This window comes from Lasiosphaeria miniovina (genome assembly GCF_030549165.1).
Source record: "Lasiosphaeria miniovina strain SMH2392-1A chromosome Unknown B0T26scaffold_4, whole genome shotgun sequence".
Lineage (NCBI taxonomy): Eukaryota > Fungi > Ascomycota > Sordariomycetes > Sordariales > Lasiosphaeriaceae > Lasiosphaeria > Lasiosphaeria miniovina.
In genome coordinates, this window is record NW_026848223.1 from 2,512,393 (window position 1) to 2,528,557 (window position 16,165).

General features: G+C 56.5%; 4 protein-coding genes across 4 annotated transcripts; all 4 read left to right on the forward strand.

Annotated features, from left to right (window-relative positions):
- Positions 1 to 256: 256 nt before the first annotated feature.
- B0T26DRAFT_644783 (uncharacterized protein) lies at positions 257 to 1,621 on the forward strand (the record flags this gene model as incomplete). Its single annotated transcript, XM_060437658.1, has 1 exon — positions 257 to 1,621. One exon carries the CDS (start codon positions 257 to 259, stop codon positions 1,619 to 1,621), a length of 1,365 nt encoding a protein of 454 aa, XP_060296261.1.
- Positions 1,622 to 1,765: 144 nt separating this feature from the next.
- On the forward strand, positions 1,766 to 3,387 carry B0T26DRAFT_297174 (uncharacterized protein). Its single transcript, XM_060434231.1, has one exon. The coding sequence runs from the start codon at positions 1,870 to 1,872 to the stop codon at positions 3,253 to 3,255; it is 1,386 nt and encodes a 461-aa protein (XP_060296262.1). The 5' UTR covers positions 1,766 to 1,869; the 3' UTR covers positions 3,256 to 3,387.
- A 1,247-nt stretch (positions 3,388 to 4,634) lies between these two features.
- On the forward strand, positions 4,635 to 10,463 carry B0T26DRAFT_709978 (multidrug resistance-associated protein). The gene is made up of 14 exons (XM_060441959.1): positions 4,635 to 4,931; positions 5,006 to 5,136; positions 5,204 to 5,956; positions 6,024 to 6,306; positions 6,373 to 6,837; positions 6,925 to 7,493; positions 7,548 to 7,710; positions 7,773 to 8,144; positions 8,217 to 8,340; positions 8,403 to 8,474; positions 8,545 to 8,660; positions 8,732 to 8,873; positions 8,946 to 9,527; positions 9,590 to 10,463. The coding sequence occupies exons 1-14, from the start codon at positions 4,835 to 4,837 to the stop codon at positions 10,254 to 10,256; spliced, it is 4,536 nt and encodes a 1,511-aa protein (XP_060296263.1). The 5' UTR covers positions 4,635 to 4,834; the 3' UTR covers positions 10,257 to 10,463.
- Positions 10,464 to 12,597: 2,134 nt separating this feature from the next.
- Positions 12,598 to 14,802, forward strand: B0T26DRAFT_709983 (atypical/RIO/RIO1 protein kinase). Its single transcript, XM_060441960.1, has one exon. It carries the CDS (start codon positions 12,670 to 12,672, stop codon positions 14,377 to 14,379), a length of 1,710 nt encoding a protein of 569 aa, XP_060296264.1. The 5' UTR covers positions 12,598 to 12,669; the 3' UTR covers positions 14,380 to 14,802.
- The last annotated feature ends 1,363 nt before the right edge of the window (positions 14,803 to 16,165 follow it).

Here is a 16,165-nt window from a genome sequence, read left to right on the forward strand (position 1 = left end):
GCTTCCAGACGCTTAAAGAAGGAAAAATGATTGACGGTCAATGGCATGGAGGCTACCGAGGAGCGTCTAGGCCACGTTGCCTGAAGCGAGGCCAGCCGCATATACATAGCTACACCACCGAGGTGCTTCCCCTCGACGTCACTTGGCACACGAGCTTGCATCTGTGTTTGGCGACCAATCGAGCGACTCTCGACTCGTACTAGAAGCAGAATTCGCCCCGAAATCAGTTGAACAGATATCTCTGACATCTGCCGCCATGGCTTGGGGTCGCGTCTCGCTCGTGCGGGCACTCGTTCTCGGGCTGCTCGCTCAGGTGGCAATCGCCGAGGTCGACGCGGACACGCAGGCCAAGGCAGATGCTCCACCAGCGGGTGGCTCTGCCGAGGGCCTGGCCTTTGAGCCCATCGAAAAACCCGAAATCTTCGCCGACAATGCGACAGCGCCAACAACCACGTCGTCGGCCGCCACGCCGGGCAAGACGGCGCCGGTCGAGGGGTGGTGGGAGTCCAAGATCTGCTCGGGGGAGTATTGCGTCTTCACGAACCGGCACGTGGGCCGGGGGCGGGGCATCGTGATGGTGACGACCCTCGAAGATTTCCAGAAGGTGAAGCAGGCCGAGTCGCACCTCAATAAGGCCGAGAACAAGTACTCCGAGAACCCGGCGCCGTTCCACGAGGTCGAGGTCATGCACAAGGGCCTGGGCCTCGCGGCCAACAAGACGATACGGCGCGGCAAGCCGCTCATGTCGTGGGGCCCAGCGCTGATGGTGCACAAGGACGTGCTGGACGTGATGCGCAAGCCGGAGCGGGTGCGGCTGCTCGAGACGGCCGTGGCGTACCTGCCCGACGCGACGCGGGCGGCGTTCGACCGGCAGCGGGCGGGCGGGCCCAAGGGCGATGAGCGGCGCAGCGTCGAGCAGATCCTGCGGTCGGCGCCGTTCGAGATCGACCTCGGCTTCGGGCAGTGGAAGAACACGCAGGGCGGCGAGGAAGAAGACCAGAAGCACTCGCGCCACATAGCCAACTACCCCGAGACGGCGGTGCTGCAGCACGACTGCCGGCCCAACGTGGCGCACTACATCGACAGCTCCATGGCCATGCACGCCGTTGTGGCCCGCCGCACCCAGCCCGGCGAGGAGCTGACCATCACGTATGTCGACCCGCTAGACCCGCGCCCCAAGCGCCAGTCGTGGGTTAAGCGCCACCGCGGCTACGGCACGCCGTGCGGCTGCGACGCCTGCACCAAGAAGAGCCGGGTGGCCGAGCTCGAGGCGTCGGACGCGCGCGTGGCCGAGCTGCAGGAACTGCGGGTCAAGCTGCGCAACCACGAATCGGTCGTCTCGCTCGACGAGATCGCGCACTTCCTCGACCTGCTCGACAAGGAGCGCCTGCACGTCAAGATGGCCGAGGCCTACGAGCTGGCTGCCGTCAACTACAACTACCTCGGCGAGGACAAGAAGGCCAAGAAGTACGCCGACCTGTCGGTACAGGCCGGCATGATCGAGGGCGGCTCCGACTCCAACGATGTCGTCGCCATGCGCGTCATGGCCTCGGACGTCAAGGGCCACTACTCGTATCAGTATACCCTGAAGCGCCAGGGGAAGGTGCCCAAGAGCAGCTGAGGGGGCGGGGTTTTCGTTTGTCGCTGTCTTTTTCTGCATGGATTTCAGGTAGACCTTTCAGTCCGGCATAATCAAGTAAAGTAGTAGCAGCAGGGATCAAACCAATGGCCTTTAATCATCCGCCCAACGACTCCTTTGCTGCATCGTGTTCAGGAAAATGAGTGGTTGTGTTCCTGGTCACATATGTTAATTTGTGGTTCTTATCGTTCCTCTTCTGCCAATCCATCTGATATTGACTCGTATCATTCATGAGTTCAGAATGTCGGGGAACCGTAGCGGGTAACGGATGGCAAGGGGAAAAGGATTCTGGCGCAATAACTCCACACACCCGAACTTTGAACGTTACCGGACGGAAGTTGAAAACCTTGATAATACTTTTCGGCTTCCGGGTTGATATTGAACCCTGTTTCTCTGTTCAATGTTCGACTCTGTCAAGTAGTTTGCAGGCTGCCCTGGGACCAATTTTCTGCTCGACCGTCTCACGTCGAACATCATCGGTGCAAGCCGCTAGTCGCCATGAAGCTAGTCAACAAAGCAACGATGCTCTGCGAGCGGCTGCGTCGCTGGTGGGTGCATCCGAGCACGAAGCAGCTCACGCCAGAGTGCGACCTCAGTATGGCTCATGCCTCGCCCAACAGCCCGTCGACATTCTCCTCGAGATCGCAGACCACCTCCCGCCCGAGAGCCAGGTCTGCCTCGCCCTATCATGCCGGGTCTTTTTCAATTTCTTCGGCGTGGAGGCTGTAAAACGCGTCGCTAAGCAGAAGCTCGTCCATAAGCAGCCCGCTCGCCGGGAACTGCTTCTTCTACTCGAGAAAGATATCGGAGACCGATATCTCTACTGCCACAGCTCCAACACGCTAAACAGATTCGCCATTCGGTCGCCGCAGCAGGCACGGCTGAAGGACTTCCGGCTGACCAAAGCCTGCTGTCAGTGGGAAGACTGGCACTACCCTAGGCGCCAGGGGTGGCCCCACTTCCACCATGTACGGGCCGTCACAAACAGCCACTGGCTTGGCCCCGGCGCGGGCTTGCCGGCCGAGCTCTTCACCAGTTTGGGAAACACGTCGAACTCGGCGCGCTTCTTAGGCGGCCTCGCTCACCCGACACGGCTCGGGCCAGTTTTTCCCCGGTGGGTGCAGAGCAGGTCGGCCAAGCTCATCGGTGGCGAGCTCATCCTCCACTGCATTTGGACCTTGGCCGACTGCTTTCCTCTCGAGCGGCAGCTGCGTCGTGCGCTCGATGAAGTGGGATTTTTGATCTGTCCCCATCTTCATACGCGGGCGTCGCCATACTGGGTCCATTTTAACCGGCGACGGATAAACGGAGTCAAAGGCGGAGATCAAGGCGAGATTCGAGACGGCAACTTTACTGATTCGTGCGAGTGGTGTCTGACGGACAGCCGCGTTGTCATAGAATGGAAGCCAGGTGGCAAGTGGCCCTGGACGTGCGGCGGCCGGGTCGTCACCATCACTTCCTACCGTAACCTCGGAAGCTGCCGCGAGCCGGACGACGAGATATGGCTCGCGTCTATCGGCCATGCCGTGCATTGGACTAAACGGCAAGCCCTTGGTTCCCCGTTGTGTCCAGGCGGCTCGGTGGAGCGAGCCTGGATCGAGGCATGTAGTGCGTAAATTGACGCCAACTGCAGACTCGGAGAAGCCAAGGCGGCCGACTGGGTATAGCTAGTGACAGAGAAAAGTCATTTCGTTGATGCGCGCAACGCCGAATGGATATTGCGATGTCTGGCTTTTGAATTAACCACTTGCTCAGATCTATATGGCGCCCACTGACAGGTAGTGTTCATTGAAAGCGAAGTAGCTTTGAAGGATTTCGCATGTGCGACTGACGAAACGCCGCCATTCTCAAACGGGAGGTCGCCTGCCGCGTGCTCCCGTTACGCAACGGCTGCCAGGGGGCACAGCACCATACTATCCTGCAGGACTTCAACCGCGGCGCGGGATGTAAACAGCCCCCAAGACCCTCGGCGGTTTCGATTTTCTCCCTTTGAACCACGACATCTTGGATCTCCCGACCTGCCAAATACCCGGCCCCAGCAGCGGCGACGGCCACGCCGAGACGCGCCCACTTCTGGGCGAGCACCTCCCGCGGGAGAGTGAAACAGCATCACCAACAGCAGCATCGTCAACACTGAAATGGTGGCACGCGCAAGCGCGTAGCTCGCGCGCCGTCGTGGTGCTGCTATCGCGGCGCCATCAATCTGGTGGTACTGCTAGATATCTGCACGCCAATGACACGTCCAAGCTGTGCACGCTCGTCAGCTGCATCGAGACTTTCAGCTCGCTGTACGCCGGTCCCGCGCTCGCCTGGCTGTTCACTGAGGGCGTGCAGCGCAGAGGCCTGTGGATGGGGCTGCCGTACTTCGGGCTGGCGGCCTGTTTGGATGGTGTTTGGTTGTGCTCATGTTTGTGAGGGTTCCCAAGGGCGAGCCTGGTGAGGCGGGTGGCGGCGAGGGAGAGCAGGAGGGCATTTAGACATGGAGCCGAGGATGTAGACGTGGGTGAGTTTTCCTGTGGGCCTGGGACGCTGGGAATTAGAGTTCATAGAGCACAGTGCAGGTTGACCTGGGTGGTGCTGTTCGGGGTGGTTGAAAGGAGTTGGAATGTTGAGCGACCACTCGGTATAATTACTTACAATTTACGAATGGAATACGGTAATTATGATCCTATAGTATCGCCGCAGACTTTGGCTCAGGCTGAGCCCGTTATAATTCGCTAATATTCTTACTTTCGCTCTCGTCGATCAGTATGTTTCGAACTTTTGTTGAAGATCTTCCAGGTTATTGACAGCAGCGGCAAGAGCAACACACCATCGGCTGCCGGTTTTGGCTAGACGCCCGGCCCCCCAGTTGCAGGGGGCTGGTCCCGACTCTTGCCTATCAAGCCGCCCGATTGCGGGGCAACCAGCGAAAGAGGAAGGTCCTATCGACCAAAAGAGAGTCTAGACCTCAGGAGTGAATAGCGCAATCTTGGGAGGGTATGTACGCTCATCCCATGACGCAGCGGCACTGCGGGACGCGTGCGCTGGGGGTTTAAGTATTGTCGAGAGCTTGGCCTAAGACCTCACCACCATCTTCGCTGCCTGCCTTCAGGGCATCTCGCCGCCCAAATATCAATCGCCGCCACACTAAAAACACCGCAAATACAGCTGCCACGAACCCAGCTTGCTTCAGTTCATCTTCCGGCCTTGGCCATGGCAACTCCCTCGGGAGCCGATGCCTGTGGCGACGGCTGGTTTGGGCCGAGCGTCGTCGTGTCACCAGACTGCCGGGGAGGCTTCGACTTCACGGGTCCGTGAATGTTTTGACGTGTCCATCAATGGCGGCTGTAAAATTGTTCTTTTACTAACCCGAATGTCCACCAGAGCTCTTTGAAGCAAGCATTCTCAATGTCGCCCCTGCTGCCGTCTTTCTTCTCCTGGCGCTCGTCCGCGCCATCCAGCTTGTGAAAAAAACCCCAAAAGTGACGTCATCGCCGATTCTCGTCGCCAAGCTTGTATGTCTCTCCGATGTCCTTTCCTAGAATTATTATTTGTAAAAACAGAAACTGATTCCGTAGTCAGATTGTTGCGGCCATTTTTGCTGGCATTGAGCTTGCGCTCTTGACCCTCGTCGCAACACGGCCTAACGCTGGTGGCCGCGTTTCAGTCGCCGGTGCTGTGCTCGGCTTCGTCGCGGCTTTGGGCGTCAGTGTCCTCACCTACATCGAGCACATCAAATCCATCCGTCCGTCCTTTTTAGTGTCATTGTACCTTGGCGTGACTGTGCTGCTCAACGTCGCGACTGTGCGGACGGCTTGGCTGGCCCCCGATACCAGAGCGTACTCGGCCTGCCTCACCGCTTCCGTTGCCGTCAAGCTGCTGCTGCTGGGTCTCGAGACGGTCGAGAAGCGCAGATGGCTTGTCCCCGGTGAGAAGTCAAAGTCTAGGGAGAGCACCAGCGGGCCCTTCAGCCGGGGCATCTTCGCCTGGCTGAATGGCGTCTTGACAAAAGGCTACTCGGCACTGCTGGCCCCACACACCCTACCTGCTGTGCACGAGAAGCTCGAGTCGGCCGACTTGGCTGACAGATTCGGCCGTGCCTGGGACAGATGCACCCAGAGCCACAAGTATGCCTTGCTGTTTGCCATTGTCAAGTGCTTGCGCTGGGAAATTGCCAACATTGCCTTTCCCAGGCTCTGCCTCGTGGGGCTAAGCATCGCCCAACCCTTCTTGATCGGGAGGACTGTCAGCGTGTTGCAACTCAGTGATGAGCTGTCCCTCAACATGAGCTATGGCTTGGTCGGGGCCACCGCTATCGTCTTTATTGGAGCTGCAGTAAGTGGTCGGCTTGAGATTGTTGAGATGCGATGTTCAACGGGTCTCACCTAACAACCGTGGCCAGATCGCAACTTCAGCGTACGAACACTTGGGCTTCCGCACAACCACGATGCTCCGTGGCGGACTGATGGCCGTAGTCTACCAGAAGATGATGGCACTGCCGCTGGGCACCACGAGCGAATCGAGCGCAATGTCTTTGATGGGGTCCGACATCGAAGCTCTCGCCGACTACTTCCACGCCACCGTATGCGACACGTGGGCAAATGCCTTCCAGCTCGGACTCGCTGTTTGGCTGTTGCAGGCCCAAATGGGGGCGGTGTGCATCGCACCAATCTTGGTTGCCATTGGTAATTCTAGCCCCTCGTCAATGTTGGTACTGATGCCAGACACAGTGCTAACAGTCTCGAAACCAGGCTTCATTGCCGGGTCATTCGCCATGGGAGGCGCATTGTCATCCAGGCAGAGCAAGTGGCTTGACGCAACAGAAAAGCGAGTCAACTTCACGACCGAGATTCTCGGGGCCATGAAGAACGTCAAACTGCTCGGCCTTACCGAGGCCATGACTGCCATGATCGAGGCGTCGCGAGTTGAAGAACTGAGAGTCTCCAAAAAGTACCGCCAGATGCAGACACTCCGCGTATGCATTGTCAACCTACCCCTTATCGTGGGCCAGTTCGTGGCATTTGCGGCCTACGCCATTGTTGCCAAGATTCAGGGCTCCAGCAACCTCTCGGTTACACAAGCCATCACATCGCTGTCGCTCATCAACCTGCTCCTGCTTCCACTCCGAGATCTGCTCTTTGCAATCCCCGACACGTTTTCTGCAATTGGCTGTCTACAACGGATACAGGAGTTTCTGAGGCTGGAGCTAAGACACGGTCAGTTGTCAAAGACCACCACGTGCTCGGATTAGATCAAGCCGTAATTTATTTGATACTGACAACTACGATGGCGACGACGAACAGAAAGTCGCCAGCTCAGTCTTGCAGCCCCAGCCTCCAGCGGGCGGGCCTCTTCAGCCGGGCATGGCTCGAGCGTCGAGCTGTCACGTTTTGTTTCATCCCATGACCCCGTACCCAAAGACGAAACTATCGTGTCCCTAACTAACGCCAAGTTCGGCTGGAAGGCCGCTGAAGAGACCAACACCCAACACAGCACGGCCGGGCTCACGCTAAGCCTCCCGGCCTCACCCACTGGCACCCTCGTTATGGTCGTCGGCCCCGTCGGCAGCGGCAAAACGACCTTTCTGAAAGGTCTCGCTGGCGAGACGCTGGTGGCATCGGGCGAGACATACATCAGATACCCGGACATGGCGTTCTGTGAGCAGACGCCGTGGCTATCCAACGAGTCGGTGCGCGACAATATTGTGGGCGAGACGCGCGCCGGCACGCTCGGCTTCGACGCTGAGTGGTATCGCACAGTTATAAAAGCGTGTGCGCTTAGCTGCGACTTCGAAAGGATGGCGCCGGCGGGCGACGCCACGCTCGTAGGCAGCAAGGGCGTGAAGTTGAGTGGCGGCCAGAAGCAGCGGATTGTGAGTAGCACCCAGACAGGCTGGGAGGCCATTTACTGACAGGGATTTCGACAGTCTATTGCACGCGCCGTGTACTCGCGCAAGCGTATTGCTTGCTTTGACGATGTCCTAAGCGGGCTGGACAGTGCTACTGCGCAGGCGGTTTTCTCCGGTGTCTTTGGGCCGGGCGGCCTGCTGCGCAAGATGGGGTGCACGGTATTTCTGGCTACGCACAGCGGTGAGTTGAAGCAGTTGACGTGAGGCTTGCCCTGGCCGTGCTGACGCGATTTCGAATTGCAGTGCATCACCTACCCGACGCGGACCACATCATCGTATTTAGTGACAATAGCCAGGCCATTGAGCAGGGAAGTTTTGGTCAGCTACGATTGAAGGCCGGCGGCTATGTGCAAAGTCTAGATATCTGGGATCGGCCAGATGTTGACGCGGCTGGCGGACCAGCACGGGAAGACGCCTTACCCAGCGGCGCTGCAAAGTCGGACTCGTCAACCGAAAACACGGTTTCTCTGGAGGTGGAGCCCGCCGAAGACGACATGAGCCGTCAGACAACTGACTTTGCAGTGTACAAGTACTACTTCCGGGCCTTAGGCTGGGTGAGAGTCTCGACGCTGGCGGCATGGCTGGTCTTGAATACCGGGGCGGGAACAGCTCGCTGTAATTATCCCCCAAGACCCCTGACCCCTGACCCCTGACCCCTAAACTTTGTCCGATTCTAATCGTTCACAGACATTTGGCTCAATCTCTGGTCATCCAGCCCGGACAGCGCATCGTCATTGCGGCTCGGGTACTGGATCGGCATGTTCGCGACCCTCTCGGTGCTTGAGTGCCTGGGCATTATAATGGCTACCTTGTAAGTTACCAAGTTCCCGTAACCACCCTCCTGGTGTAGTAGAATACTAACGATATTTGAAGTTGGGTGTGGGTTATCGTTGTACCAGCCGCGTCAAAGAACTTGCATGCTGTCGTGCTACGGGCGTGCATGAGGTAAGTGCTGTAGACGACTGTCGAACCCCCCCTGCCCCTACTCCATTGTGCTGACTATCTGCTCGCTCAGTGCACCCATGTCGTTCCTTTCCAACGTGGAAACCGGCCTCCTTGTGAACCGCTTCAGCCAAGACATGAGATTGGTCGACATGGTCCTTCCCCGTGGCTTTGTCACCACCGCCTTCCGTGAGTGACAGCCCCCTACCTCATCCTCAACACGCCAAAGCCTCAAATTATGGCGTACTGACTGCGTATAGAGGTCTTTGGGGCGATGGGAGAGCTGGCCATCGCTGTTGTGGCTATTCCGTATCTGGCTGCGACACTGCCGGTCATCCTCGGCTTGCTAGTCTTGGTCCAGCGGTTCTACCTACGCACCTCTCGCCAGTTGCGTCTGCTCGAGTAATATTAACCCTCTCCCTTGTTTGGTTCGTTTCCTGAACCTTACTGGAAAAAAAACTGACACCAGTCCAGGATCGAACTCAAGGCCCCCCTTTACACCCACTTTATTCAGTCTCTCAACGGGCTCGCCACAATCCGTGCCTTCACCTGGACTCGGCCCTATACCGTCAAGACGCTGCGGCTCCTCGACACAGCTCAGAAGCCGTATTACCTCCTGCTCTGCATCCAGCGCTGGCTTGGACTGGTGCTCAACCTCATCGTGGCCGGGCTGACCATCCTCATGACGGGGATGGCTGTCGGTCTGCGTGGCCGTATCGACCCGGGTCTGCTAGGTATTGCGCTTGTCGTTATGACGACTCTAGGCCAAACTTTGTCCCAGCTTATCCAGAGCTGGACCATGCTCGAGACTTCGCTGGGTGCTGTTGCCCGAATCAGAAACTTTGTCACCGACACCCCGAGTGAAGTCGGTAAGCCAGGCAATGGCGAAGATGATGACAAGGCGGCGGCGGACAGCTGGCCCAGCCACGGCGAGATCGAATTCAAGAACGTCACAATTTCGTATGCCGTCGGCCAGGACGCGAAGCCCGTGTTGCGCGACATTAGTTTGACCATTCAGCCAGGAGAGAAGATCGGGCTGTGCGGGAGGACAGGGAGGTGAGTGTGCAAAGTGAACTAGAAGACAAAGATGAGCAAGAGCTAATCAACATATGCCACAGCGGCAAGAGCTCTCTTGTGCTCGCGCTTTTGCGGCTCAACGAGCTGGTCTCGGGCCACATCACCATCGACGGGTTGGACATTTCAACGGTGGCGCGCCCGCTGATCCGGCAGCGCATCAGCTGCCTTAGTCAGGAGCCGTTCATCTTCCCAGCGTCAATCCGCAAGAATGCAGACCCCGTGGGCGCTAGCTGCTCCGACGCCGAGATCGTCGCGGCTCTCAAGCGCGTCGGCGTGTGGGACTCTATTGTCTTTGCCACTGGGGCGATGGTAGAAGCTGGTGGCAATGGTGATGTCGTGGCTCGAGTTTTGGATGCCCCGTTGGAGGAGAGCACGTTGTCGCACGGCCAACGACAACTCTTCTGCCTCGCGCGGGCGTTGCTGAAACGCAGCCGCATCCTCATCCTCGACGAGCCGACAAGCAGCCTCGACGCGCAGACCGACGGCAAGATCCAGAGCGTCATCCGCACGGCCTTTGCCGGCTGCGTCGTCATCATGGTCGCCCACAGGATGCACACGCTGCTCGACTTTGACCGCGTCGCTGTTGTTGACAGCGGGCGCATCATCGAGCTAGGCGCGCCGCGCGAGTTGCTCGCCAGGGAAGGGGGGGCATTTGCCAGGCTGTCCAACATTATTAACAGGGGTAAAGACGATGGAGACGGCAGATGATGATGTACTGCAGATCAAAGTCGGGCGGTTCATGCGTGTTCTGAGACCATTTGGATATCAAGTTGATTTACACCCGTAAAAGAGAGTAGACGTGGTGACCCAATAAGGAAATCGCCCTACAACGAAATCTCTGCCCCTGTCATCTAATTTCCCACCCTACAACTTCAAAACACACAACTTCATCAAATCAAGCCCAAATTGCTTCAAGATAGGCCATGTCGGACCGTCGCGAGCAGTTCATTGAAGCTGCAATATTTTCTATTGAGCAGGGCGCTTCACAGAAGGACGCCGCCAAGTTACATGGCATACCTGCCTCCCCCCTCTGTAAACGCATCCATGGCGCAGAAAATCGAGCAAAAAGTAAACAGACGGAAAGAAATCTCTCCGATACGCAGAAAAGCTTCCTAGCCGACTGGTACCTGAATGAGGAAGCTGCAGGGCGTGCGCCTAGCCGTCGTCAGGTCCAGAGATTCGCTCAAGCTATACTCAATGAGGCTAGCACGAAAAAGATGGTAGGCGAGCGATATGTGGATCGCTTCCTACGCCGCAAACCGGCGGTAAAAATGAAGAATTCGGCCTTATTAGGATCCTCTCGCGTCAGAGGCTCTACTCGTGAGGCTTACGAAGACTTCCACAAGCGCCTGGCCTTCCAGATCAAGGATAAAAAGGTCAAACTGGCCAACATCGCCAACATGGACGAACACGGCATACAGGAGCTTGAGACCCGGGCCGGAAAGGTCATCGGAAGCTCCCTAACGAACCGAACCTACCTACAAATCTCTGATGAAACTACCTGGGTCACAGTTATCGAATGCGGTACTGCAGGGGGCATTCGTTTAAAGCCCGTAATCATATTTACCGGGGCCAGTCTTGAAGGGCAACACTTTCCCGATGACTTCAGCCTGGAACCCGAATTCCCGGCATTAGTGTGAGACTTCAACCTAGCCCTCGCAAAGGAAGAAAGCGAAAGCCACTGCTTATATACATGACGGAGTGCTTGGGCCAGCGGGTGAGAGGTTATGACAAATGAGTGAGGTCTTGGCCCGCTGGTTGTGTATGTGGGTTGCGGTTCTTTCCTTACACGGTTCTAGTTATTATACGAGGTTATTGACCGATCATTTACCGATGTTCTCTAGCTCTGCGTCTGCGTCTTTGATAGCGGTATCCTCTAGTTGTACCGAACTTGCCTCGCTACTAGAGTTACCACTAGAGTCGGTACTGCTGTCTCATTCGGGATCTTCCTCTCGCTAGGTGCCTAGCAAGACCGTGTCTTCCTTAGGCGTAGCCAGGCTGTCGTTGTGCGATGAGTACTCTGTTCAATTAATACCAAGGGGAAGCAAGCAACGTATTACAAACCACTCGACTGTTAGGGTCGTCTATCTATAAGTGAGCAGGGGCTCCACAGAGAGGGTTGCTGAGGTGGTAATAATGAAGACTGAATAAAGGGCAAGCTGCTGATCGCGCGGTAATCACAGTCGAACTGGAATGCCACTCAAAGTATAAGAGTGCAATGAATGTGAATTGCTTGCTTGAGGAACCAAGCAAGCTCTATCTAAGGCCGTGGCTACGGCCATTGTGTATGTAGATTCCGTAGGCCAATAAGAGCCCGGCTCTTATTTGCCAGTTGCCAAGCCCTTGCCCGGCGCCGGGCATTGCCGCCGCTTGGCAGACTCCCTGCCGGTGCACGCAGCGTCTTGGCACTAGGCACTTTCTTTTTGGCTGCATCCCTCCGGACCCCAGAGCTGGCCTGGGGCGCCCCGTCCCTGCAGTCCGCCCAGTATGAGCCAGGGGGTTCGTCACATCCTGGTCACACGGTAAATACAGTCAACTAGAATGCTACTCAAAGTATATGAGTGCAATGAATGTGTGATTGCTTGCTTGAAGAACCAAGCAAGCTCTAGCTAAGACGGTGGCTACGGTCATGGTATATATCTAAATAGGTGGGCCAATCACCAGTATCCCGTCGCCCCGTGGCCCGGACCCCGGCCCCCTAGGCCAAGTCCCGGAGTCCCGCGCCCTTATGGTTCGGGACCCTGGGACACCCCTGGTTGGCTAACACCAAATTGGGTGTGCCCCACGACTGTGCATTTCCTCAGGGATTCGTAACAAGGGGTGTGAAATAGTTACGAGTAGAAATTGTAGGCTTCTAATAAGTACAAAAATGCTTATCAGCGACGGCTTATCTACGCGCGCGTAGCCGATTACGCCGATTTCTAGGAGAGGGTTCACGGTGGTGGTGCCGGAAGCGGCCTAGCGCGTTACGGCGCAATTGCGCCCCTCCTCGATAAGATAAGGAACTGTGGTGGGAGTCCACCAAATTTTAGGCCCTGGGATGAATATTGTTGCATTTCGCCCCACGGGTTATTCAGAACCACCACACGAAGCAACCAGCCAGTCCAACGATATACCCAGAATGGCGTCTTCGCAGCCCGATACCACACCCGTGACAGAGCCGTCAGGCCCCCATCAGCCGCCGTACATCTACGATGCGCTCCAGGGCTACCAGCGCACTGAAGCGGTGCCCGCAGAATTAGCGAACCCCGCATTGCAAAACGCCCAACTTGTCGTCGACGACGACGAGGACCTCGAGGGCGTGTTTGACAGCGACATCGAGGTCGAGGATGACGGCTGGGATCCCGACTCGGCTGACCTGACCAAGTCGTACAACCGCCAGCGCCAGCTCCATGGCCTCAACTCCCAGTCCAACGGCGGCGCCGCCCTGCTACCCCGTTCGAATGCGCAAAAGCCGACAGCAAACACGTTTGCTAGCGTCGACGACCAGATCTCGACTCTCTCGAAGCATGCCGCCAAGATCAGACTCGACGATGTGAAACAAGGCCAGGGCAAGGACAAGGACAAGGCGGACCGGGCCACGAGCGAACTGGTGCTGGATCAGCGAACACGCATGATCCTGCTGCAGATGATCAACCGCGGCGTTGTCAGCGAGATTCACGGTGCCATCAGCACCGGCAAGGAAGCGAACGTGTACGGTGCTGTGCTTCACCCCGAAGACGGCGGCGCTTCGATCCAGAGAGCCATCAAGGTGTACAAGACGGCAATCCTGGTGTTCAAGGACCGGGAGCGGTACATCACTGGCGAGCATCGCTTCAAGGCGGGCGCGGACAAGGGCAACAACCGGAAGATGGTCAAGCTGTGGGCCGAGAAGGAGTTCCGCAACTTGAGGCGGCTGTACACGGCGGGGATAGCCTGCCCCGAGCCCATAAAGCTCAAGCTGCACGTCTTGGTGATGGAGCTCTTGGGCGACAAGCGGGGCTGGGCCTATCCACGACTGCGAGACGCCCGACTGGAGGGCGAAGACGTGGAAAAGCAGTGGAGGAACCTTTACATCCAGCTCCTTGGCATCATGCGTCGCATGTACCAGGTCTGCAAGCTGGTCCACGCTGACTTGAGCGAGTACAACATTCTCTGCAACGACAAGCAGCTCTACATCATCGATGTTTCGCAGTCGGTTGAGCACGACCACCCGCGAGCCCTCGAGTTTCTCCGGATGGATATCAAGAACGTCGGCGACTTTTTCAGGAGGCAGGGCATCGACACGCTGAAAGATCGTGCGATATTCAACTTCATCACTGCCCCAGATGGCCCCGACGAGGAGCCGGCGCTGTCACAGGCCATCGAGCACTTGTACGAGGTCCGCCTGGCTATCGAAGACACCGAGGAGGCCGTCGCCGCCGAGGAGATTGACAACGAAGTCTTCCGCAACCAGTATATCCCCCAGACGCTGGAGCAAGTCTACGACATGGAGAATGATGCCCAGAAGCTAGGAGCTGGCGAGGGAGATGATCTCGTTTACCGAAACCTGCTTGCCGATCAGGTCGTGGGGCCCAAGGACTCCAGGGCGGACACAGAATCCGGCGAGGAGAAGGAAGAGGTTTCCGGAGAAGAGTCAGGGAGCGGTGCTGCCCTCTCCGACGACGACAGCAGTGAAGATGAGAGCAGGTTTGAGAAAGGACAGCCGAGAGGGAAACGGTTTGAGGATAAGGAGGAGAAGAAGCAGCACAAGATGGCAGTCAAGGAGGCCAAGCGAGAAAAGAGGAAAGAAAAGATGCCCAAAGCTGTCAAGAAAAGGCTGGTGTCTACAACGTCTAGGAAGAAGAATTAGAGTAGCTAGATTTGTGGCACTGCATATATCCACGCTTGGCCAGTTCCTCTCGGAGATAAATTAGGCAAGCCGCGGTCAAGTGTTTCTGGTGTCTATTGGGCGGAGGCGCGGGCGTGAGCAACCGGGTGATGAGAGCCAAATGCTGCTCGGGATGTTCGTGGCTTGCGTGTGTTCTGCCTGATTTTCTCGGGTGAAACCACTTGCTACGACTTCCCAATGGGCAGGTCTGAGCAAGCCAAGTTGGCATGCTATGAGGACCAAAGAGAGCACTGACGGTTTCTGCCCGCGTTTCCTTTTCTCCGATGTGTCCACTGCGGGAATTTATTTCACCATATAAACATTGATAGACTCTGGAGCTTGATTGCCTGACCATATCTTCAGCCCATAAATCCTTTTCTTGTGGAACAACCAAAGTCGGTGATGAGGCCCGTTGTCACAAATGCGGGAAATCCCATAATCGGCTCTATAACATCTTCGATACTGCGATATCGAGACTGTTTCTATTTCGCAAGTTCGCATTCGTAGGTCGGTTCATTTGCCGCGGTGGCTCCCTTCACAACGTGATGCATCGCGCTGCATTTTTGATACCGCCCGGCATCGATAAAGTCCACCACGCCTCACAGCCTCGGGAGGTGAAGCATTGTGCTCTTCCAATCAGATAAAGGTGTGTTTCACTCCGGATTTTACTCACGTCACATTAGGCGAGGGCGGAACGAGCCACCTCGCAATCTCGCCTTTGAACAAGTTTTCGACCGGCACGCTCTTGCTTCTTCTTCCCTTCCTCTTCCCTTCCAACTCTATACTTTCTACTCCTTCCTAAACTAGAAGCTCTCCGTCCACCGCCGCCGCCGCCAAAAGCCTCTTCTGTAGTAGCAGGGTTTCCTGCTGCTACATTTGTTCTCTCCGTCCGCCGCCGACCAACTTTTCCAGCAGCCGAACCTTTTTCCATACCGAAACTCTCCACACCTGTGAACTTTAGGATTGGCACTTTTATCCCCAATTCTCCTTATTATCGACAGCCTTTCAGATTCTAAGCGAGCAATGTCAGCCTCAAACAAGCGTAGCACTTCCAAACCTGAGAGAACAATGTTAACTTCAAGTACGAAGCGCTAGTCGCGCGGGCCCAATACGATTATATCGAGATATCTCAGTATGGAATTAACAAATTGGGTTTACTATCTACCCCGCAGCGCTGAATCGCAGGAGACCGAACCCGCCTCCTCACCGCTCTTAGACCCCCCAGAGTTATTACCAGCTTCACCGGACTTACAGAATCGGAGATGACGGAGAATATCTTGCCGCTGGTCGAAGTTCACTATCCGCCTCGTAACGCTGAATCGCAGGAGCCCGAACCCGCCTCCTCACCGCTCTCAGACCCCCCAGAGTTATTACCAGCTCTACCGGACTCACAGGACTCGGAGATGACGGAGAGTACCCTGCCGCAGACCGAATGGGAGCTCAAACTGTAATTCGCTGCCTATCTCTACGAGCGCCTCGCAACGCCCTTTACTCCTACGATCAAGGAAGCCGAGTCGTTACGGAAAAGGGATAGACTGCTCTGGTCACTTCGCGCCTTGGCCTTGGACCCCGATTCGATCATAATGGGTTTAAGCCTTCAGAAAATGAGGGAATGGATGACGGACGGTTCGGACTTGCAGCCGTTCTTTGGCTTTAGTGTCATACCACCCCTTACGGTTTAACTGCTTCACATCAGAACGGTATGGTACAACGAGAACGAGGAAGCTACTCAACGAAGTAGTGAAGACATAAAAGCCCAGGGCAAGGT